Source organism: Pelmatolapia mariae, linkage group LG6 (assembly GCF_036321145.2).
Source record: "Pelmatolapia mariae isolate MD_Pm_ZW linkage group LG6, Pm_UMD_F_2, whole genome shotgun sequence".
NCBI lineage: Eukaryota > Metazoa > Chordata > Actinopteri > Cichliformes > Cichlidae > Pelmatolapia > Pelmatolapia mariae.
This window is the reverse complement of record NC_086232.1, coordinates 43,978,560-44,002,513: the sequence shown is the minus strand read 5'-3', so window position 1 is coordinate 44,002,513 and position 23,954 is coordinate 43,978,560. Positions and strand designations below refer to the sequence as shown.

At 50.1% G+C, this 23,954-nt stretch overlaps 2 protein-coding genes across 7 annotated transcripts; both read right to left on the bottom strand.

The window, feature by feature from the left end:
* Positions 1-5: 5 nt before the first annotated feature.
* Positions 6-22,896, bottom strand: kif16ba (kinesin family member 16Ba). Of its 6 annotated transcripts, XM_063477055.1 has the most exons (28): positions 22,571-22,894; positions 18,546-18,615; positions 18,353-18,466; positions 18,140-18,256; positions 17,264-17,361; positions 17,078-17,187; positions 16,734-16,876; positions 16,317-16,485; positions 16,017-16,148; positions 15,764-15,939; positions 15,535-15,600; positions 15,392-15,451; positions 15,193-15,312; positions 14,805-14,856; positions 14,593-14,730; positions 14,235-14,317; positions 14,061-14,149; positions 12,883-12,915; positions 12,539-12,592; positions 11,090-12,451; positions 10,819-10,977; positions 10,630-10,732; positions 9,964-10,014; positions 9,680-9,727; positions 5,768-5,890; positions 4,138-4,227; positions 3,369-3,452; positions 6-3,039 (listed from the first exon to the last, which is right to left on the bottom strand). In XM_063477055.1, exons 1-28 carry the CDS (start codon positions 22,615-22,617, stop codon positions 2,878-2,880), a joined length of 4,053 nt encoding a protein of 1,350 aa, XP_063333125.1. In that variant the 5' UTR covers positions 22,618-22,894; the 3' UTR covers positions 6-2,877. The 6 variants fall into 6 exon arrangements, with proteins under 6 accessions (XP_063333125.1, XP_063333127.1, XP_063333126.1 ...); XM_063477057.1 differs by lacking the exon at positions 9,964-10,014; XM_063477056.1 differs by lacking the exon at positions 12,883-12,915.
* On the bottom strand, positions 5,908-9,662 carry LOC134629603 (uncharacterized). The gene has a single exon (XM_063477092.1). It carries the CDS (start codon positions 8,253-8,255, stop codon positions 6,366-6,368), a length of 1,890 nt encoding a protein of 629 aa, XP_063333162.1. The 5' UTR covers positions 8,256-9,662; the 3' UTR covers positions 5,908-6,365.
* Positions 22,897-23,954: the final 1,058 nt, after the last annotated feature.

Below are 23,954 nucleotides of genomic sequence, written 5' to 3'. Positions count from 1 at the left end.
TTGGATTTTGAATTTTTATTGGTCTGCACTGAAATGTTTGGTTCTTTTCCCTTAAAGACAAACAGCAGGGATTCACTCCGACACGAGGGCGGAGCATGAGGGCGGAGCACGATCGCTGCACGCTTAACATGAAAGTGATGAATGTGCAGCTGTGAAACACGAGACCGACAACAAGGAACAGAGAAACAACAGGATCCACATGTCAGCTTTTATTTAAATACATGGTCAATGTAGAAAAGTCAGTTATTAGAAACGCCGCCGTCACTGTTTTATGTTTTTGCTTCACTGAGCACCAAACCTGGAGCTCCGCCTTCTTAATTGGTCTGTTACTACGGTAACCTCACAGCAGCTAAAAACACCCCAACAGCAGAAACACGTCCAGAGGTCCAGCTCAGGTGAAGTTAGCAGCTACAGCTGCCTGTGTCACCATCCACCTGTCAGTCAGAGGCCACGCCCCTAATCATTAAAACTTTAAGCTTTAATACAATTTAAACATCCTCAGGTGTTATGGAGGAGGAAACGGTCCAGAGAGAAACCAGTTTGTGTATCAGGCTGTAAAACTGTGTGATTCACTTCTTATTTTAAGCCCAGAAGTTAAAGTTTTTCCCAGTGATTCTGTAAAAGTAGTTTTTATATTTTTTATTTATTTTTTTGACCAGGACATGTTCTTCAACGCACATATTAAACAAATATGTAAGACTGCTTTCTTCCATTTGTGCAACATCTCTAAAGTTAGAAATATCCTGTCTCAGAGTGACGCTGAAAAACTAGTTCATGCATTTATTACTTCCAGGCTGGACTACTGTAATTCATTATTATCAGGAAGTCCTAAAAACTCCCTGAAAAGTCTTCAGTTAATCCAAAATGCTGCAGCAAGAGTCCTGACAGGGACTAGAAAGAGAGAGCAGATTTCTCCTGTTTTGGCTTCCCTTCATTGGCTTCCCGTTAAATCCAGAATTCAAAATCCTGCTCCTCACATACAAGGTCTTAAATAATCAGGCCCCATCTTATCTTAATGACCTTGTAGTACCATATCACCCTATTAGAGCACTTGGCTCTCACACTGCAGGCTTACTTGTTGTTCCTAGAGTATTTAAAAGTAGAATGGGAGGCAGAGCCTTCAGTTTTCAGGCCCCTCTTCTGTGGAACCAGCTTCCAGTTTGGATTCAGGAGACAGACACTATCTCTACTTTTTAGATTAGGCTTCAAACTTTCCTTTTTGCTAAAGCATATAGTTAGGGCTGGACCAGGTGACCCTGAATCCTCTTTAAGGCTACGTTCACACTGCAGGTCTTAATGCTCAATTCCGATTTTTTGATCAAATCCGATTTTTTTGTCTGCTTGTTCACACTACAAATAAAATGCGACAGCAAACGCGCTCTAGTGTGAACGCTCAAAGCGGCCCGCATGCGCAAAAGAAGACGTCACACACAACGCGCTCTGTTTAGACCCAGACCAAACAGTATTGTTTGACTGATGGCCTTAATATAAAGACTTGTTTCGGACTTTTCGTTTCCCAATTTTGCTTTTAGTTATAAAGTTATTTTGTTATTTACATTTGGCCTAATAATGATCCTTATTGCTGTTTTAGAGGAGCGGTGCTTCAAAGGATAATCTGCAGATTTCTGTCAGAATCTGCAGATTATACAGTACAAATAAAATGTTCACGTTTCTCCAACGTTGTCTTCCCAACAGTTTCACTGACATCTACACAGGATGGCCAGGAAGCGTTCGCGATGTCTTCTCCCGCGCTGATAACTGGCGTCTGTCTCGTGTCAGTGACGTAAAAGACAGATTTAATGTGACCTAAGCATTCAAACAGCAGTCGCTTTCTAAAACATCGGATATGTATCGGATTCAGTACCAACATATACGAAAGTGACCCAGGTCGGATTTGAAAGTATCGGATTTGTGCACACTGTCATACCATGATCGGATATGAGTCGCATAGGGTCAAAAAAGTCGGATTTGATGCGCTTTCGCCTGCAGTGTGAACGTAGCCTTAGTTATGCTGCAATAGGTGTAGGCTGCTGGGGGACTCCCATGATGCACTGGGTGTTTCTTCTTCACTCACTATGTGTTAACAGACCTCTCTGCATTGAATCATATCTGTTATTAATCTCTGTCTCTCTTCCACAGCATGTCTTTATCCTGTCTTCCTTCTCTCACCTCAACCAATCACAGCAGATGGCCCCGCCCCTCCCTGAGCCTGGTTCTGCCGGAGGTTTCTTCCTGTTAAAAGGGAGTTTTTCCTTCCCACTGTCGCCAAAGTGCTTGCTCATAGGGGGTCATATGATTGTTGGGTTTTTCTCTGTATGGATTATTGTAGGGTCTACTTTACAATATAAAGCACGTTGAGGCGACTGTGTGATTTGGCGCTGTGTAAATAAAGCTGAATTGAATTATATATAATGTAGACGCCTCACAGTAACTGTCCAGGTTCAGTGTGGCTGCTGTTAACTGAGGTGTGACCATCACCTGTCGTGACAGCGCGGCGCTCAACGATACAGAGATCCACCTCCTGATGATCGCAGTGCAAACCCAGAGAAAGCGTCGCTGTGACAAACAGAGGAGGAGCAGCTCTTCTGAAACGAGTGAAGGTTTAATGAAGTGATTCTAAAAACGCTCAGACCCACTGAGCGCGTTACATACAGACCACGGATCGTGCAGAGTCCCACCTGCCTCTGGACAAACACTCGTGCTGAGCAGCACCTGATTGGTCGAGTCTGACGGCAGCAGGGAGCCGGAGAGGAAAAGCTGACCTGCACGTTTTCTCTGCTCCTGACCCGCTGAGGCGCCGGGAAAAAGGCACCGAGCAGTTCTGTTTATGTTTTGGTTTGTCAGAGGTTTCCGCCGCCCTCTGATGCGGCGCGGCGGTCAGCCGGTGCCGTGGCTACTGTACTCGAAGACGCCTTTCTTGAAGAACGAGGAGAAGTCGCAGACGTCTCGTTTGGACAGATGGAAAAGGCCGTCTTCGTCCGCTCGGAGGGGCGAGCTGGAGGACGACAGCATCACCCGGAACAAGTTCCTCAGATAACGCTGCAATGAACCACAGAAGAAGAAAGTCGCCTGTGTTAGTGAGCCAAAACATTAAGAACACTCACAGGTTAAGTGCAGCTGGCTCTTATCAGACGTCCTCATCATCCTCCTCACCATCATCAGTGCTCTTTGACTCCCTCTCCGTCCTCTGAGAATACCTGCCCTCGTTATGGTTTTAATGCTATGCTGCCTACAGGCCACTCCCACACGGACCACAGCCAATCAGCTCAAACTAAAGCACACACGTCCTGGTCACCTCTCGTTCAGATTACTGTAACGCTGTTCTCCCAGAAATCTCCTTAATCAGCCCCAAATGTTCCTCCACGTACCTCCAGGTGATTCCGCCGCTCGGCGACCATTCGCTCGTCCCGGTTTCCAAACAGCTTCTTTGGCGGGAAATCGAGAGCGGCGAGCTGAAACAGACAGAGTTCAGAGACGATCACCTGGCGCCAGGAGTATAAAAGTATAAGCTAGCCTCTTCATCAGGACGTTTCTGTGACGGACAAATCTGTAAGGCTGAGAGGAACCTGGACTGAGACCAGGTGAGTTCAGGTGACTGTGGAGCACCGTTTGGTCCTTCAGGTGTGTTCCTGCTGCTGCACGAGTCCCTCACCACAAAGACTCAAACCTGCAACTTTCAGACTTTATTGATCTGCGTTACAGTATTAAGTTACGAGCCAGATGCATCCTCTGCTACTGATGTAGCGTCAGTGTCCTGTGGGCTACGCTGCAGAGCTGAAGGTTTTCACCCTTCTCATTAACCGTGGTCACAGTTTCTGATGATGAACTCAGCGTGCACTAAGCTCAGGCTGCTTGAAACACAGTTTTTTTCTACTCTGGGATCTGGATGATGTCACTGAGAGCTGGCTTGAAGTGGGTGGAGCTAAAGCAGACAGAGGCTGAACTGAGATAAAGGATTTGAGAAAGCTTTGGGGCTTCGACTCGGAGTTAGATTTGTCTGAGCGCAGCACTCGCAGCCCAAACCGTGAGCTAGGTAACGTTCTGGGCGTCTCTCGTCATTCTTCCGAGTCAAACACAGAAACGTATTTCTGCTGCTTTGATCTGTAAACTGTTGTAAAAGCTGATGACGTGTCTCACCTCTGGATATTTTAACTTCAGGCTCTTGTGCATTTCCCGGAAGCGGCTGTAGCGTCTGAACACCGTCCACGTCTCGTCCATCACAGTGATCTGACCAAAGAGAAGCACATGAACATCGAGATGATAGACACCAAATCTGAGCTCGCTGATCTACTCAGCCAGATGTTTAATCCCTGTTCTACAAGAATGACACATCTGGATACCAGTGAAGATGAACCACCAGTTTACTTGACTTATTGGTCATGAGTCAGAAAGTGCAGGAGACTTGTATGTGTTGGAGTCGTGCACGAGTCTGTCATGGGAACATTTCTACAGAAAGTAAACCTTCCAGTGTTCGTCTGAGAACCCCGTCACTTTAACATCTTTCAATGGCAGCTGCCACTTAACCTGCTCTGGGTCTGCTGGGAGACCAACTCCGCTGACAACTGGGCGATAGGTGGGAAACCCAACGGCAGGTCGTCAGTCCATCACAGGGCTCTGAAACTAGCTGCACATCCTGTTTATCTAAGAAACACGCTAACGACGCCGATCGCACAGGAACAGGCTGATGATGCAAACAAAGTGCGTCCCACCCTGCTTCACAGCCACGCGGCGAGCGGAGACTGCAGGAAGTCAATGCCATTTCGCCACTTTAAGTGAAGGCGAGCAACAGAGCCAAGCAGGCGTGACCTGAGAGAAGCTCTGCTCAACTTCGAGGTGAGCGATTGAAGCAACTACCAATGAGAGTGCAGGACACTGTAAATACGTTAGAGGGTTACCAAGGCAACCAGACCCTGGAACGTCTAAAAGCAAGGAGTGAATCGCTTCCAGCGTGGACGCAACTTTAGTCACGGCGGTGGCTCTCGTCTCGACTTTGGCCCGTGGCGATGGCGCTGCGCAGACTGCGATCAAACGACGGTTTCATGTAAACAGCTGAGCTTTTAATCAGAAATGTAGTTATTAACAAACCTGCTGCGAGCAATGGTTCACCCCCGTGCATCGTTGCCAACCGCAGTAATTCAAAGAACACGCTCAGAGTGACGCGTTCAAGTCAAAGATGTAACTCAAATTCTTCAAAAGTTCAAATTTCAGAAAGAAACTAAAAGTAAGAAATGAAAATTGTGGACTTTGGCAGCGTCTTCGGCGTCACTTTGTTTGTGTGTTTGTTTTGGTAGCAAACAGAGACACATTATCCACATCTGGACTTCAGACTTGTTGGTTTGAAGATGTGAGCCCTCCTGTGAATGTTAGACAGAAGGCAAAAACAAAGTGCATGTGCGACTGAGGCAAATGATACAAAGCGCCTTGAGTGCGTCACTGAACCCGTCAATTTAGCATTTAGTTTCTCATGACCGTCGCCCGGGTTCACCCTGTGAGCCCCAACCCTAACGCCGATTCACCAGAACACACCTGCCCTGGTTTCTGAAAGATGTTCTACGAACTCTTAACAACAAACGTTCTGACCTGCTTCATAAACACAGTGAGGGTTACAGGTCGTCACAGCTGATGAAATCAGCTTCAGGGTTTAAGCAGCCAAACCATGAACCTGACACTGTACATGTGTACCTAATAAAATGCACAAGCAGTGCAGACGCAAGCATGAAATCTCAGTTTTAACATGCATTTAGATAGAATCTGTGATTGGACTCACCTTCACCTCAAACTCAAAGTGCTCGTCCTTCCCCTGCCCGCGGAGAACGTAACGAGGAATGCTAATTTTAACAGGTTCCTGGAGGCCGCCACAGCTCGTCCCAGGAGGACGAGACACCAAGTGCTGGACAGGAAGTCGTTGAAAAAGAGAGGGAAAAAAGAAGTGGAGGGTAAAAGGCTGACTCGGAAAATTACAATCAGGAAATTGTTCATTTACAAAAAAAGCCAAAAACCTCCAAACAAATCAGAAATCAAACCAAAAACTTTATTACTCTGTCAGCATCCCAACATCATGTCTCTGCAAAGAAATTACACATGAAGTAATATGAACATGGAAGCCACTCCTCTACAGTCCACATGGTGCATGCACACTGATCACAAACAAATCATTTCGACGATTACATAAACAGCTACATTTCTGTAACATCAAAAGTTAAAAAGTTTACAATTTTATTTAAAAAAAATTAGAAAAATGCTTCAAGATGACGCCAAGGTCCAATTTATTAATTAGAATTTATGTAACATCTTAAAATAAATAAGGTGTCTGTGGACAAACAAGATAGGCACACTGTGTTCAGGTGTTCAGGTAATGCTGGGCTTCAGGTGCACAGGTGATTAATCAGAGTCTGAGCTTCTGAGGAGCAGCCAAAACATAATTTCCAGGATTCACATGGACCTCGATCAGAAGGAAGGTCAGCCGAGCCACGTCTGAACTGCACCTCTCTCTTCACGGTTTGCGGTTTGGGCTTCATAAAAACAAAGTCTACCACCACGCAGGTGTCGGTCTTCTTCATGAGCAGGCACCTGATGTCAGAACGCTTGCGGAGTTTGACTCCTTGAAACTGTGGGTGGGCGGGGACCAGACTGGATCCCCGCGGCACTGGATGAAAGACGCCATCCTCTCGGAGAAGAGCTACGTGGGTGTCCGTCAGGAGGAACTGGGAGATGGTGTCCCGGTGCACACAGGTAGAGTTCTTGACTTTGACGCTGGTGTAGAGCAGGGGACAGACATTAGCAAGTGAAGGTTTGCCGGGACCATCCATGTTCCCGTGGATGATGTAGAGCAAGTCGGCGAGGACGCGCTTAAATCTGGAAGTGATGTGAAGCCCGCTGTCAAGGATGACGTCAGGAACTCTTGAAGTCCAATCCAGAGAGATTACCATTAGGTCGCCAGAGAGCAATGGCTGACGTTCAGTCTCTTCAGGGATCTTCTCAGGAAAGAGAGCACTCAGTAGAGCCCTGCAGAAGTCCTGAGTAAGCTCTTTGCTGTACGTGAAGATAGCTAGGATGGTGTCTTCGGTGCAGCCTGTTAGGCGGATGTGCTGCCCTGCCAGACTTATCTGGACCTCCCGGATATCTTGGAGTTTAAAGCGGTGAAAAATAGTCAACATGTTGGTAGAATCTGTCCTCGCTGAGAGAATGATTAAGTCCGTCTCTGACAAAAGTAGACAGGCGGGTTTTGGGATGGGTTTCTTACAGTTAGCTGCTCTGAGCCAAAACAGACTCAAAACCTTGCCAAAATTCTCCCGAGGAGCCAGAGATTCCAACTTTTCCAGGATCCTCTGGGATGAAAATGTCTGTAGCTCAGACAAAACAGCCGGAAGCTCGACCAGCCTCTGATGAAACACTTCTGGACTGGTAACTCTCGAAGAGGACACGGATCCTTCAGGCCAACCAGAGATGTTCGGGAATGGCGGAGCTCCACGATTCTGTGGAAGCCTCAGCGCACAATCCTTCGACAGATCTACCGAAGTGCCTTTGTGCTCGGCTGCGATTGAAGGATTTGGCTCTTGGTGAAGCCGTGTTTGATGAATCAGCGGCAGCTCTTTGGATATCATGCTCACGTACTGAGGGAGGACAACCTTCATGTCGCCTGCTTGAACGTTTCGAATGATGTCCCGTGTGCCCTGAAGCTTTCTACCAGCATCTTTATACACCTCGGACAGTTTGTCAGCAAAGTAGCCGAAGACAAATCTCTTATTGGCTGTCACTTTCTCTGCTTCTGCATCCAGTTCTGGTTTTGTTTGACCGATAAAGGATCCCATCATCTGCTGCTGACTTACTTGTAACCACTGAATCATTGAACTGATGTAACCACTGTTAAAGCTGCATGACTTTGAGGAATGATCAGTTGGAGGTTTCGTCTCTTCTGCTCTTCCTGAATCACATGTTTGGGATTCAACCTTTTCCTCCGAGTTAGAATACGAGCGTCCATCGTGAACCTCCTGCTTTCTACCACGATCATCTTCAACACAGCAGGCGGAATCACTTCCATCAGATTTGTTGCTGTGCTGGTCTGGGTGCACTTCTTGCTCAATTTTGTGTTCAGAGTTCAAACAGTTGAGGTCACAAACTGCTCGGCCCACTTCTCCTTTGCTGAGCTCATTGTTTTTAGGAACTTCCAGTTTTTCAATGAAGACTTCCTCTGTAGATTTTTGCGTATCTTCTCTTTGAATCTGTACGAGACCACGTTCTGGTTCCTCTGACATGTTTTTGTGGACATTAGGACAGACTGCCTCAAACTCCAGGGAATGCTGGAAGCTAGACCCTCTGGCTCTCTGTGTGCACAAGGGGGGGAGTGGAGTCCGTGACTAAAGTGGAGGCTCTAGGAATTATGCTGAAGTTCATAACCTACCCCACTGAGAATTACAGTTCCTCCAATCACCAGGTGCACAGGTGGGATGTAAGTGATTTAAATCAATAAGGTGAAGGTTTGTCATGCAAATTAAATTGACAAGTGCACAAAAACTTCTTTCTGAAAGCTTTGAAACTCAAACACAGGTAGAAAAGCATTTGCAAACAGTTCACTTCCAGGGGCAAAGGTCGTCAGCTCATCTCAGCTTTGACTAAAATCATCTGCAAATACTGTTTTACCCAAGTTTGCACAGTTTGAAAGGAAAGACGTTTGGATACTCTGATCATTTCTGCTTCCCATGCTTTGGTTGACCACCATCATAAAGCAGAGAGTGAGCTTTCCGTTTCTGGGTCTTCCAAAAATACAAAAGATAAACCAGCTGCAGGGTTTCCCTATGATGTTTAAGCTGAAACTGGTTTAACTGGTACCAACTCCTACTGTAGGATTACATGCACAACGCAGTCTTCTAAAAAACCGTTTAGCCAGCAACGCTAGCTGACACATGAGCCAAAGCTAAAGCGGCCAGCAGGGGGCGACTCGTCTAGCTGGAATTTTCTCCTACACTTGTATGGTTTTATCATCTCAGTTTCTGGTTTCAGGTCCTTTTGGATAAAACACGAGGTTCGTTTTAGACGCTGAGAATCAGTCAGGGCTGATTCAGGGCGGGTCTAAACTGTGACAGCTGTGAACCTACGAGCTCAGTCATCACATCTGGTTTCAAAAGACGGAGATGGAAACAGCAAGAATGCTCCGTCTGAGGCTCAAAAATAAATACGTTCATTAATTCATTAAAAAAAATGTTAGAAACTAACCGAGGTGGTCTCTGTCCATCTTTTATAGTGAGTATGAATGGAAGTGTCTTGGAGGGTAAACTGTATTGACATGAAGCCTGCTTCGAGTTAAAGTGAAAGGATCATTCTTCCAGGGAACACCGACCTCTGAGGACACGCCCAGTATTGGCGACACCGTGTGATCTTCTATATTTCACTAAGCCAAGCTGATTGACGACAGGGTTTAAAAAAGATAAGAGCTAATCCCTCGAACCCTCGGCTGAACCTCGGGGTTAAACGCTGCAGCTGGAACATTCGGAGCTTCTGTGCTTGTCATTGAACATTTAAAGAGAAAGCCCATTCTCTGTCTCCTTTCAAATTAAAAGCATATTTATCATGTTAGGATAGTCTGATTTAATTAAGGGCATGCATGAGGCACATCTGGAACACGATGCAGAGATAAAGAACCGCGCCTTAATAACGCGGCAGGATTCAACCCTGGTCTTACCTGATACTTGAGCTTCCTCGGATTAATGTTTGGGAGCTTTTCATCCTCCTGAAAACAATGAAAATAAACTTCAGTGTCTCCAAACATAATGTGGACAAAGTAAAAAGCAAGTTCGTTCATAGTCATTATTTATGATGACAGGAAAAAGGGAGACCGATTAAATAAACCCAGGATAAATGAAACCCAGGGAGAGAGGAAATCAAAGCACATCTGGGGACTCGTGCAGATTAGAGAGCAGGAAAAGTCTGATGGTGGGAAGGAAGGCTGGAGGATCCTGGTCTTACCTCATCTGTCAATCTAACAGAGCTACAGTCGCTAACCTCCTCCTCCTCCTCCTGCAGGGTTAAAGAGCTAAACATCAGTTCTACAGAGAAAACCTGGATTTATTCATCCGATCTTTACTGGAGACGACAACATGAAGCAAACACTAAAAAATCTGCAGCAACATAATCCGTCAATATTTAATCACACGACAGAAAGCACATGCTGAAGAGCACTGTAGAGACCGAGGCCGTCACACTCCTGGAGACACACACACACACAGTCATTGTTGTTGTTCTACTACACGACTGCATCGCGGTCTCGCCTCACTGTGCTGTGTCACTGCACATGGTTGGAATGACAATAAAGCCACTGGACTAAAAACCTTTAAGTTTTCAGCCTTTTTAAAGCTGAATTCTGATCAACCTGACAATTAATCAATAACACTGCCAATCAGAATTTCAGAGTAAAAGCTGAATGAATCAGCCTGAAGGTCAGTGGTTACTCTGAAAACGAGTGTCAGCGGTGGGGATGAAGCGCCTCGAGGTGACTGTTGTATAAATAAAATTGAACTGGATCAGATTTGTGCCAACAACCCGATCAGAGGACGTGTCGACCGCCGTTCTCGGACTGAGATGACTCGGCAGGTTAAATGTGGGCCGTGATGAAGAGTGTGGTGCGGCTCTTACTCGCAGTGATTCTGTGGACAGAGACAGATCCATGCTGCTGCCGTTCAGGAGGTTCATCTTGCGTAGCCGCCGCTGGACTTCCTCTTCGATGTAGGCGTTTATCCTGCAGGGCGCACACACACACACACACACACAGTGAACACGGGGAGGCGGTCCCTGCAGAGTGAGGCGGGGCTGGGTGTGGCGTACCTGTCGTCGGACATGGGCAGCAGCGTGCTCAGACCCTGGATGTGACTGGCGGGTGAGCCGCCGTGACCCGCACGCTCGTCGCTGCTGATGGAGTGTGTCCGGCTGGTGTCGTCGCCCTCGCTGATCCGCTGCCGCAGCTTCTGGATCTCGCGCTGCACTCTGGACACGAAACACACAGTGAGCCTTCAAAATAAAAGCCCCAGCAAAAATAAATAAAATGCGCAACTGCCGGATTAAACCGGTTCCTTTCGGAATCCGTTTCCATAGAAACCTCTGCTGGTCCAGCTCCGCCCCCGTCCTCGGGGTCCTGGCGACGGAGCTCTTGCTCCTCTGCTCCTCGGAGTCGGGCTCGAGGGAGACGTTTCGTCTCAGGGCGGAGTGCCTCCTCTCCAGCCGGGCCACGGCCTGCTCCATCGCCTCCCTCTGCTGCTTCTCCTTTGACTCCAGGATCTCCTTCTCCTTCCTCCTCACCTTCTCCTCCTGCCGCGCCACATTGGCCGTGAACTCGTAGGTCTCCTGGAGCTGCTGGAGCTGCCGGGCGCTGTGCCAATGAAGGCTCAGCTTCTCCTCTTTGTCCTCCAGCTCCTTCTCCACCTGGAACAGCGTGTTGTCGAGCCCCGGAGGCCGGTCGCAGTTCCCATTGCCGCCGCCGCTGCGCTCCAGCAGCTCCGAGGCTCTCTGCTTCTCCTCGGCGAGGGCGGGGAGGAGGCCGTTGGCGAGGTTGGCGAGCTGTCGCTCCTTCAGTTGCAGCCTGTGCTCCGCCTGTCGGAGCAGCTGCTCCTCGTGGCAGACAGCGGTGGCGTCCTGCGCTCCCTTCTCCTGCGTCTCCTTCAGGTGCTGCTGGCGCTCTCTCAGGCCGTGGGTGAGGAGCAGCAGGGCGCCGCGCTCGGCGGCAACCTCCTTCTCCAGACGCTCCCTCTGCTGCCGCAGCCCCTCCTCCAGCAGGTCCAGCTCCTTCACCTGAGCTGCCTTGAAGTCGGCGTAGCGGCTCTGGGCGGCCCGCGCCTCCTCGCCAGCATCCTCCACGTCCGGCCGCTCAGCGGCCTCTTTGGCGCGGAGGAGGGCTTCTCTGATCTCTGCCAGCGCCTGCTGCTCCTCCTCCAGGCGGCGGGCGTCCTCCCGGGTCAGCAGGGCGGTGGCGGCTTCGTGTTTCTCCCTCAGCTGCTCCTCCAGCCGCCCCACCAGACTCAGCTGCTCGCGCTCCTGCTCCTCCAGCCGCCGCCGCTCCGTCTCCAGACGCACCCGCTGCTCCTCGCGCTCCCTCTTCAGCCGCTCCAGCTCGCGGTAGATCTCCGTCTGCTCTGCCGCCTCCTGGTGCCTCCGCTGCTGCTCGTCTCGCTCCTCCGCACGGTCTGCCTCACGCTCCTGCGGCTCCTTCCGCCGTCGCCTCCGCTGGAGATCCACCTCATTGATCTCGGAGCGCCTCTCCTCCTCGAAGCGCTCCTTCTCAGCCAGGAAGTCTCGCAGCCGGCTCTCGATGTCCTGGCTGCGGCGGTGGAGGCTCTCCTCCTGGCGGAGGATCCGCTGCTGCACCTCCTCGGACTCCTTGCGCTGACTCTCCACCTCCTGTTGGAGGCGCTCCAGCTCCGCCTTCTCGCTCTGCTGCTTGGCCTCCATCTCTTTGATCAGCCTCCTGCGGGAACAAAACAAAGCAAACGTCACCTGAGCCGCCCGAGCTCCACCAATCAGAGAGCTGGTCTTCAGGTGGACGGACACGTACCTCTTCATCTCCAGCTTCTCCAGCTCTTCTCGCTGCTGTCGCTCAAACTCCAACCTAGGAAACAACACACCTCCGTCAGCTTCCTCGGAGCGCCCAAAACGCACAAACACACACAGACGAGCGGAGCGAGCGGCGGCAGCACGTCAGACAAACAGCTTGGGATGAGATGGCAGGCAGCGACACGTCTAACCTCACAGCGGCACAGAAGCAGGAAGCTGGTGAGCAAATAAACAGCATGGATGAAGCAGACAGTGAGGGTGGAGGTGAGGAGGCACGGGACCAGTCGACACACGTCTTTGGGTCAAAACGGGACAGTTAGACAGGAAGTGCACGGCTGAGTCTACCTGAGGAAGACGGGGCCCTTCTCAGTGAAGAGACTGTCAACGGGACAGGGACACAGTTACATCCTTCAATCACAGCACGACAGGAAACGCCCTGCCCTCCTTTAGCTACTCCTCAGGTGTGTCAGGTGACTTCGTCTGAGACGTCTTCAGACTACTTAGAAATAACGGGCGTTCCCTCCTGGAACCGCTGGAGCTGCTTAAAATATAAAATGACTGTAACAAACTGTACAGAGCGGGGTGTCGATATTCAGCCATTATTCACAGCAACGAGAAGAACGATTGGTCGGTGTCTGCGGCGCGTCGCAGGGTTAAGGATCAGACCTCTGCACAGGAAACAGATCTCGGAGCGAGGATGTCAGTCGAGGGCGGCGAGCTCAGCGGACGTCTCTGCATTAGAGACGCTCGGAGACTCTGAGAGGTGTGGCCGACCGAGCTGAGCTTGCTTCAGACGACGGCTGATCCTGAATGTTTGATTACTCTAATCATCATAAGACATGAGTAAAATAAGACGACGTGAAGCACGCCGCGCTAATCTGCAGCTCTGAACTCGCTGCTGGAGCAGCCGATGACCTGCTGACTCATCAAACCTCGTGCGGTCGTCTGAGCGCTCTCACGCAGTTTGAAGTCTGCGCCGTGCATCGGCTCGTGTCTAAAAGCAACTCAGAAACTTCCCCTGACGCTCGGACATGGCAGCGTGGGTGCAGCGCCCGAGTGGTGATGGCAGCGAGAGATCTGGAAACTGGAAGTTTGACTGAATAATGGAGAAACGGGTCGAAGCTTCATGCAGAGCAGCTTCCTGATGGTGTCATTATTTTACTTAAGTTCATGGACTGAAATAATGATGGATTATTTTGGTGATGTAAGGCTGAGGCTGCTCCTCCATCAGGAGGAGGCGCGGCCGTCTGCTTCACACGGACTCCCACTGAGTGTGGAGGACAGAGCGAGGAGGTGCGCATGATGCAGTCACTGCTCTGTTTGCAGAGTCGCACAATCAGAAATCACAGCCTGTGCTCTCCGAGCCGACAGGTTAAAGGTCAGCTGGTATGTGACATCATCGTTTTACCGGTTTGATGACAGAGGAGCTCCATCAGCAGCCACTGCATGAAGCTCCTGATGGAGCCGAGAAGTTCAAGCTGAGGTTCACCCCCCTCTGTGTGTGTGTGTGTGTGTGTAGTCACCCGGGGTTGTAGAGCATCACAGTGGAGAGGTTCTCGCAGGACTTGGACAGATCGGTCATGGAGAGGCTGAACGTGGGGAGAAGGCCACTCTGAAACAGGCAGACGGCGTCCTCGTGAGGTTCACCAAAGACCTTCAAACACCTTTCAACACCTAAACTGAGGCCACGCCCTCACCTTTCGTTTCTCCCGCAGCTTGGCTGCCTCCTTCGGATGGTTGAAGCGAAACATGTTGGTCCTGCCGAGCAGAATGACGGCGCCTGGAAGACAAAACCCCAAACCGCAGAAATGGACGATTCAAATCAGAGCGACAGAACAGAGAACATCTCTCAGGTAAAGGTGTGTCGCCTCTGGATGGAGATCCAGGTGTCCTAACACTGGCCTGTCTGTGCACAGCGAACACGTGCTGAAGCATCACGTTACTGTGGCAACGCCCTCCATTACCTTCAGCCCCTTAAAATCTGTGACAGAGCAACACGCTACAGGCGACCAGCTGAGGGACCGAGGAAAGCTGGAAGCAGGAGACGGGCCTCACCCTGGTTGAGCTGCGACGGCTCCGTCACCTGGACTCCGTTGACCGAACACTGAGCTCCGGCGAGCGGCACCAGAGTCACCGTCCCGTTCTGGTTCTCAAACATGCAGTGCTCGCTCTCCAGGTCCAGACCGTGCAGGACTGCAGGAGGAACGAGATCACCGTCAGCAACGCCATCAGCCTCTGCACTCATCATCATTACAGTTATGACTCACTGATGTCCTGCTCTGTGGACGCGTCCTCTCTGCCCACGTAGGTCCGCCCCTCCTGCAGAAACGAGACAGAGACATGCAGTCACTCCACCCACCCCTGACGTCCAGCGGGGGCAGCGGTGAGTCAGCCGCACAGACTGTTTACAGCGTGACACACAAACCGTTTGGTCTTCACTCCTTCATAACACCTTTACAACTCACCTGAGCTGTTTAGAGGACTTTAATGAGATTATCTGACCAATAATACGGCTCCTGTGTGTTTAATCGTACTAACAGACCATGCACGAAGCACTGTGATTGGATGTTAGTGGGTGGCAGGTATCCGTGTGTGGATGCAGCCTGACAGCCAATCTGAGATCACTAATCTAAAGGTGAGTCCGGGAGCGCTGACCTTTAAATGGTAGAGGATGATGCCGGTGCTGAGGAGGTCGTCGTCGATGCCGATGAGGTGAGGCAGCTCGGAGTCCAGCACCACGCCGATGCCCTCTTTCCTCAGAGCGAGCGTCTCCTCCTGCAACATTTTACAACTTCAGCCACAAAAACCAAACATCTGCTCCGAGGAGCGCCGGACGGTCAATGCTCGCCGCTACCTTGAGGATGTTTTGAGTCTCGTTCCATTTGTTGGTCCACTCTTTAGTCAGCTCCAAGACCTGCAAACAGCAGAGCGTCAGCTGCTTCTGCTCTCAGCTGTAAACGTAACGGAGGTCAAGCTGCCGGACGGCGTGAGACTCACCCGGGCTTCATTCTGGTGCAGCTTCTCCTCCATGCTCAGAGCGGTGGGCGAGTCCAGCAGAGCGATCTGACAAACAGAAACCACCAAGCTACTGAGTGCGCTCAGTCTGCGGCCTCGGGAACAGGAAGCCGTCCGGTTCCCGAGGCCGCAGGCAACACACATCACTTTAAAAGGCACAGAGGAAGACGCTGTAGTCCTGCACAACAACCGCCATGTTTGTAGTTCTTACCTGGTTGCCCTGGACCAACAGAGCTTTGAGCCGGGCGATTTCAGCCCGCAGTTCTCGGATCAGCCTGACGTTGGCGTCCTCGTTGATGGTGGGTTTGTTGATGATGTTCTTGGCTCGGTTGGCGTAGCGCAGAGTGCTGAGCGTCTCGCCGTAATTTACGTCGGCGGGAGAAACGGCTGAAACAGAAGGAGATTGCGTTTTCTCGGGGCGCTCTCTGACACTCGGATACGCTCACTTTGTGTTTTCTGCTCACTGGCGATCATGATGGTCTTGGAGTTTCCGCCCAGGCTGTCCTTCAGCAGCCACGTCAGCACCGAGTCTCTGTAGGGAACGAACACCGACTTCTTCTTCAGGTTGGTGTTCACGCCGCCCTGCGACATGTCGGCTGGAACGAGAAACATCCGTCAGTCAGAATGAGGATGGGGAGCGATCGGGCGGGCGTTAGCGAGACGCCCGACTTCGATTACATCCCTGAAAACAAAAACTGAAGTGCTGATGACACAACAGAAACAAAAATAGTTAACCCCGCCCCTGAAGACAAACCACTCCTGACCTAAAGCAGATATGACGTTGCCCAGGGTGACCAGCGACTTGTTGATGTTCCCGCCCTCCTTCAGTCGGACGCCGGTGGCTCCGGTGGCGTCAGCTCGCTCGCTGCCGGCCAGATCGACCAGGTGGATCTTACTGAGGGTTTCGCTGGGCATCTCGGCATCGAACTTGGCCTACAAGGATGGAGCAGCAAAAACAAACAATCATCATCCGTGAACGTTTACACGACATCCACGGCCATCGCTTTGAAGCACGGAGGTCACTTCAGAGCTCTCGTGGTTCTCCTCTCGCTCGCGGCCGGCTTGTTTCGGATTATTGGTAAAAATATTCGTATTAACATAAAGACGTGGAGCTGAGTACTTCCTCTGCTGTGTTTTTATGACTTCTTTATGATGACGTGGAACCCGTGACCGTCGCTGACCTGTGTGAAGTTGATGGTGAAGATGGCATGCGAGCGGCTGCTGACGTCGTTCATGCCGGTGCTGGCGGTGGTGCGGTTGATGTTTCCGGCCTCCATCAGCTCCTCCACGTCGCCGTAGTTCTGCACCAGGTGTTTGGACAGATCTGAGGTCAGGAGGGAAAACACGCCAAGCTCAGAGAAGACGATCGTATTGAAGATCAGAAGAGCGAGCGCGGGCTGTGTGACATGGACGTAGTGAGGCTGATGGGTAACACCTCGACCCCCAGCCCCACCCCCCAAGAATCATCGAAAGAGAACCAAACTCTGCGTCAGCGTTTCAGGGGGACCGGACATATCGGTTTTACCTTCCACGTAGGGCCCGCCTTTCGGGTGCTCCCTGACCCTCAGGTTGTAGGTCTGAGTGGACTTCCTCCTCAGCAGGTCTCTGACCCTCTCGTTGTAGATCTCCAGGTAGCTGAGGACACAAGGACAAACGTGAAAGCAGCCTTTCCGGCATTTCGGACCCTCGGGTGCTGGAGCCGGACTCTCACCTGACTTCTGTGCGAAACGAAGCTTCGTCCCATCGAGTGGCCTCCGAGATCCGACTGAACAAACCCTCACAGATCCTCGGGATCAGACCGGCGTCGCCCTAAACCGAGACCACAGACATCAGATCAGCCAGCTGAGCTTTCATCTACACCGGGGTGAGGAACTCCACACCTCGAGGGCCGGCGTCCTGCAGGTTTTAGATCCTGAGTCACATGATTAGTTCATTACCAGGCCTCTGGAGAACTTCAAGACGTCAACCTCCTGTGCTGGATCAAGGACGCATCTAAAACCTGCAGCACACCGGCCCTCGAGGCCTGGAGTTCCCCACCCCTGATCTACACCGTCGCCGTGCTCCGTCACAACACGCTCGGAGCGTTCAGCTCGTGGTGAACATTAAGAAACCACGGAGCACGTCTGGATCGCTTTCCTCAAACATCCTGGAGAAACGGCAGAGTGTCGATGCCGGCAAATAACTGAGTAATCTGCCGATCGGCAGCAGCTCAGCGCTCGAGGTGTTTTTGGATAAAATACATGAAGTCAGTTTAAAGTGGACAATAACCCGGCGAGGGTCGCAGTGACCGAGCCTCAGCCACCATCGCTCACGTCACACCTCATCACATCTGTTTTCAGGTAACTCAGGAAGGTGCTGTTGTTGTGAGCAGCCTGTACAATAATACATTAGCTCTAATTCAAAGGACCAATCAGCTGTGAGCAGACACCCGCAGCCAGCACGGGAATATTAACGTCACAGTGTGGCGGCGTTTCACTCTGACTGAGGAACTCGGACTCGTGACCTCGGCTTTTCCTCGTTATCATTTAAAACGAGATAAGGCGGGTCCGAGTCCGCTGACCATCCACAGTCCTATCGGCAGTCTCACCGGCGCTCCCATCATGGTGTAGGACTTCCCGGAGCCCGTCTGACCGTAGGCGAAGACGCAGGCGTTGTAGCCCTCGAACGCTGCCTTCAACACGTCGGAGCCCAAATCTTTGAAAACCTGCGAGTGAAAGAGAACAAATGAGGTTGTATTTATTCTTTGTGACATCACAGAGGCGGAGTCAATACGACGGGCCGCAGAGCGTGACCCGCTCACCTTTTCCTGAGAGACGAAGGTGGCGCTCTTACAGTCCATCGAGTCGTAGGAGAAGTCGTACGTGAAGGTTTTGGTGTGCTCCCTCACCGAGTCGCCGAGGACGCCATCGGAGATCTGAACCAATCACAGCTCAGAGGTTACAAACAGAGCGGTGAGCCCGTTTTCCCGCCATTCTGACAAATAAGAGCGTTACCTTCAGGTTGGTGATGGAGGTTTTGGTTCCTTCCATCTCGATGATGCACTTTGCCATCAGATCCTTCTCCCTGAAAAACACCACGAAGCTTCACAGGAGCGGGACGACCCTTGACCTTCAGTTAGATCGCTGCCAACGGCAACGCTGTCAGATGTTTGTTACCATAGTTACACAGATGATACTCCGCATAGAGACCGATGATGTAAACAGGCTGTCAGTGAAAACCAGACTTAGAGAGCTCGTATATGACATCATCTCCTCCAGGTCGGCCTCGTACACCCTCCACTGCTACACCTGCTGCACCTGCTGCACCTGCTGCACGCCTCACAGAGCAGAGCTGAGCACGCGGCGTCTGAACTCAGATATAAAAGAAGAAACTGAACCGATAATCTAAGAAACGCTTAGAAACACTTTAAAATCTGCCGTTTGCCCACGACAACAACAACAACAACAACAGAGGAGGAGGGGCTTGTTTGTTTAAATAAGTTTGAATATGTAGATATTTAATTTTTTTCTGTGCTGTTTTTTTGCTGATACGACCACAGATGCTTCTCTGTGGTCTGTGGATAAACACCACACACGCACAGTGTCTCACACACACACACGCACAGTGTCACACACACACACACGCACAGTGTCACACACACACACACGCACAGTGTCTCACACACACACACGCACAGTGTCTCACACACACGCACAGTGTCTCACACACACACACGCACAGTGTCTCACACACACACACGCACAGTGTCTCACACACACGCACAGTGTCTCACACACACGCAGTGTCTCACACACACACGCAGTGTCACACACACACACGCACAGTGTCACACACACACACGCACAGTGTCTCACACACGCATAGTGTCACACACACGCATAGTGTCTCACACACACACATGCACAGTGTCTCACACACGCACAGTGTCACACACACGCATAGTGTCTCACACACACACACGCACAGTGTCTCACACACACACAGTGTCTCACACACACACACGCACAGTGTCTCACACACGCACAGTGTCTCACACACGCACAGTGTCTCACACACACACGCACAGTGTCTCACACACACACGCACAGTGTCTCACACACACACGCACAGTGTCACACACACACACGCACAGTGTCTCACACACGCACAGTGTCTCACACACACACACGCACAGTGTCTCACACACACACGCACAGTGTCTCACACACACACGCACAGTGTCTCACACACACACGCACAGTGTCTCACACACACACGCACAGTGTCACACACACACACACGCACAGTGTCTCACACACACACACGCACAGTGTCACACACACACACACGCACAGTGTCACACACACACACACGCACGCACAGTGTCTCACACACACACACGCACAGTGTCACACACACACACACGCACAGTGTCTCACACACACGCACAGTGTCTCACACACACACACGCACAGTGTCTCACACACACACACGCACAGTGTCTCACACACACGCACAGTGTCTCACACACACACACGCACAGTGTCTCACACACACGCACAGTGTCTCACACACACGCACAGTGTCACACACACACGCACAGTGTCACACACACACACACGCACAGTGTCTCACACACACACACACACTCCCACAGACACACACACGCTGCGACGTCCTGATGTTTTCTCACTCAGGTGTGTTTTATCGCTGCAGGTTGTGTAACTCTGTTTACTCTCACACTGAAGCAGTCACATGACCGGAGATCGAGTTAACACAAACACACCAGACCGGAGCTAAAAAGGAAAAAGGGTCAAAGGTCAGTGGGGTGGATCATGAGACTGTGAAACGTGTTATTAACCTGCGCGGTGGTTACTTCACACGGATGAAGCTTTCTTTTCCCGTGAACGTGTCGGCTGCTTTCTCATGTTTCCTCTGCGTGGACGCTCCGTCCACCTCGTGCTCTCACACTGATGTCATTTTCATCTTACTCAGATTTTATTTTGAAATGCTCACATTAGTAAGAAGTTCAGGATGTTGGTTCATTCTTAGGAGACTGAAACAATAATCTCTCGTTTCTGCTGTAATCTCAGACTGACAGCAGATCCAGCAGCAGGAACCACGACTAACTCCGTTCAGAAATGTAATTCCACACTCGGCGAACATGAAGAAATACTTGTTAAACTGCACGTAGATCAGAAATCTGATTATTGGCTTAAACTCGGAGTTAAAGCTTCCAGCCTGGAGCTGCAGCAGTGAAATAAACAGGGCGAGCAGCAGGGCCGTAACCTGCTGCGGGCCCCCGAGGACCCCCCACATTAACGTCAAGGTCGTCCTTTCACAAACACCTGAAAACCTGCACTACAGAACCAGGCCTGCACACGTTCACCCTGCTGCCCTCAGACAGGAGGAGCAGGCCGGTCAGAGTGAACGTGTCACGCCCACCAAATGTTTCCATTGGACAGACTACTTCCCAGAATCTTTCTGTATATTAACAATAAAGGCTTATTATTAATCTGTTTCTGTAGTTCCAGAAGACGAGCGGCTCGGGGACAGATGTGCGGCGTCAGGTCCTTCCTGCGCGGGTTTCTGCGGATACACCACGCACAGGTATGAATGCCACGTTAGAAACGAACTGGAAATATGAAAGTTGTGAGTCTGTGCTGCGTTGCACAGCACACGCTTCTCCTGTTATTTCTAACCTTTGGAACTAAAACGCATCTTTATCCTCCGAGCACCAAATGACACGTTCACAGTCTCTCGTAGTTACGATTCAGGTAAACACGTTAATAATGTGTACCTGGTCATGAGGTCAGAGACACCAGCACACAGCCCAGGTTCACACATCTGTGCGTGTCAGTGTGTTTGTGTGGCTGTGTGTCATGTCAGGTTTCTCAGACGCCCGTCAGCAAAACCACAAATCACGAGTTTAAAGCTCGACAATGATTTTATATCCACACACACACGGACCTCTCAGTTTCACCGTCACTAACACACTCTGACTGAAATATTTATGCCTGGAGGTGAATAACACACAACACTTCAGTTCCCAGTGAAGGTGGAGGTTTTTGTTTTGAATGACAAATTCTCTGGAGACTGATGACATCACTTCCTGTTTCTAAACGACTCTGAAAGGATGCGTGAGAATATTCCAACAAAGGACAGTCAGTTTGGCGCCTCTGGGCCTCCGTACATTAGAGACGACCTGTGTGTCTTTGTAATCTTTCAATGAGCAGTCTGACAGGTGTGGATTTTTCTCACCCCACCCTGCTGCACCCTTCAGCCCCACACAAAAATCATGCAAAGCCGCAGACTTAAAATATGAAGCTGGAACAATGACAGGCTGCCAGAGAGTCGATATCCGGGTTATTAAATCTGACTAAGGCAAAAACAAAATGTCAGCAGACGGGTCACGGTCACAGCTACGACTAAAAACAGCCAACAGACATGAACCAAGCTGCTGTGGGAACTAAATAAAAATATCTCTGCTTTAGGAAAGAAGTAAAGCAACGCTGACCTAAAAACACAGAGGAAACCTCTGTTTGATCAAATCTGTCAGCACAAACCTGCAGAGGAGGGTCTGCCCATAATCCCCACAATCAGAATAACTCTGACTAATAACACAAAGAGTCAGGATCGAGGTTATCATGTCCACCGAATAAGAATAAAACCAGCTGGAACAACAAAGACAACAATAATCAAAACTGCACTTTGCTGAGATCTGTCTGACATCCTGAGGAGGCTTCAGTGATCACAATAAACCAAACTGAGACTCAAACATCAAAAACCTCCTGATACTCAGACTGTGCCCGGAATAAAACACAATCAAATGAAACCAGCCCACATTTTAACCCTGACTTCAGAGACGGGGACGGATGTGCTGTAGGGTAAACCTGGGGCCCCTGTGGGCCTCCCCCCGATCCCTGCAGACTCCGCCAGGTGAGTCCGCGGAGGCTCTCAGGTACACACGGGTGAGGCGATGATGTCAGCCTGCCTTTAAATCGTGAACATGAGCCGTGATAAGATTAAAGTCACTCACCGCCTGTTCATGGGCCGGACCCGCACAGCCACCCGGACCGACGCCATGGCTCATCCCGCTGCTGTCCGCCGCTCCGCGGAGAGGAGCCGCTTTATGGCCGCTATCAGCTAACAGGCGAGCGGATAAACGGGGCAAAAGTCGTACAGATAAAAGCGGAGTGCGGAGAATGGTCCAAAGGGCACAGATGGAGACCGGGTGGGGGCGGAGGGGGTCTCGGGAGGGAGTGGATGCTATCAGGGTCCGCTGACACCGAGTCGCTGTCCCGCTGCCTCAGACCTGCGGTCGCTGCTAGCTGTTAGCCTGCTAGCCGGCATCAGGTGGTAAAAACATCGGGATGTATGGAAGCCAGGAGGGGACACACCTCCGGAAGGACGGGAAATGATCCAACATCCCCCGAGAAGAAATACAGGACACGAGAAATTTTAATGTACATCTTTTAATAACTGGGGGTAAACAAAAACACACATTTGAGGTTTTATATGAAAAAATAAGTATACAGAAAGCAAAATCTGATTAATAATAATTTTAGAAATAGATTTAAATCCCCCCCCCAAAAAAATACCTGACAGGTTTTTAAATGACTGAAATTAATCTGCACACACATATTTACCTAAAGAGATGAAGACTGGCGAAAAATCACGAAAACAAGTTTAAAAAAAAAGTTTGAAAAATGCAAAATTAAGAAAACTTCAGATTTTTTTTTTTTAGCATTGTTTTTTATCTGACTGAAAATAAGTGCTGTATTGGAAGATGGAATAGTTTGGCCTGTGCAGAAACCTCTAAGGGCTGTTTTTTTTATTTCTAACATTTTATTTCAGTGAGCACTTGCATGTCTGAGCTTTTGCTGTTGCATGCTGGGGCAGCAGGTTGATGCCAACAGACTCAATAAACTGATCAACAAGGCCAGTAATGTTGTGGGGATGGAGCTGGACTCCCTTAGGGTGGTGTCTGAGAGGCAGAGATTGTTTAAGATAAAGACAATGCTGGATAATACCTCCCACCCACTCCATGACATGTTGTCCAGTCACAGGAGCACATTCAGTGAGAGACTGAGATTACCAAAAACACCACTGAACAACACAGGAAATTATTCCTGCCTGTGGCCTTCTCCCTGTACAACTCCTCCATCTAACACACTGTAAACACTGCATTAGTTACACCCTTTTTGCACACCCTCTACAGTAAAATAGCAACTGACAAAGTTCACAGGTTAGAGTGAAATGTCTACCATATATATTCCACCCATGTAATATTCTCACCTCTGTAATATTCTTAATATTTATAATTGAGCGATTTGTATATATTAGTGCGATTTCTTAAATTTGTAAACTCTGTAACATGTTGTATTATTTAAATACTTTAGTCTGTTACTGTTACTGTCTTG

What these genes read in the sequence shown, in the direction of transcription:
- LOC134629603 (XM_063477092.1), bottom strand. Translation starts at nt 8,255, where the DNA reads ATGTCAGAGGAACCAGAACGTGGTCTCGTACAGATTCAAAGAGAAGAT.
- kif16ba (XM_063477055.1), bottom strand. Translation starts at nt 22,617, where the DNA reads ATGGCGTCGGTCCGGGTGGCTGTGCGGGTCCGGCCCATGAACAGGCG. An exon ending in GTCCACAGAGCAGGACATCA is followed by an intron (nt 14,731 to 14,804) that starts GTGAGTCATAAC and finishes TTCCTCCTGCAG; the next exon opens with TCCTGCACGGTCTGGACCTG. An exon ending in GCGGAGCTGGACCAGCAGAG is followed by an intron (nt 10,978 to 11,089) that starts GTTTCTATGGAA and finishes TTTCGTGTCCAG; the next exon opens with AGTGCAGCGCGAGATCCAGA.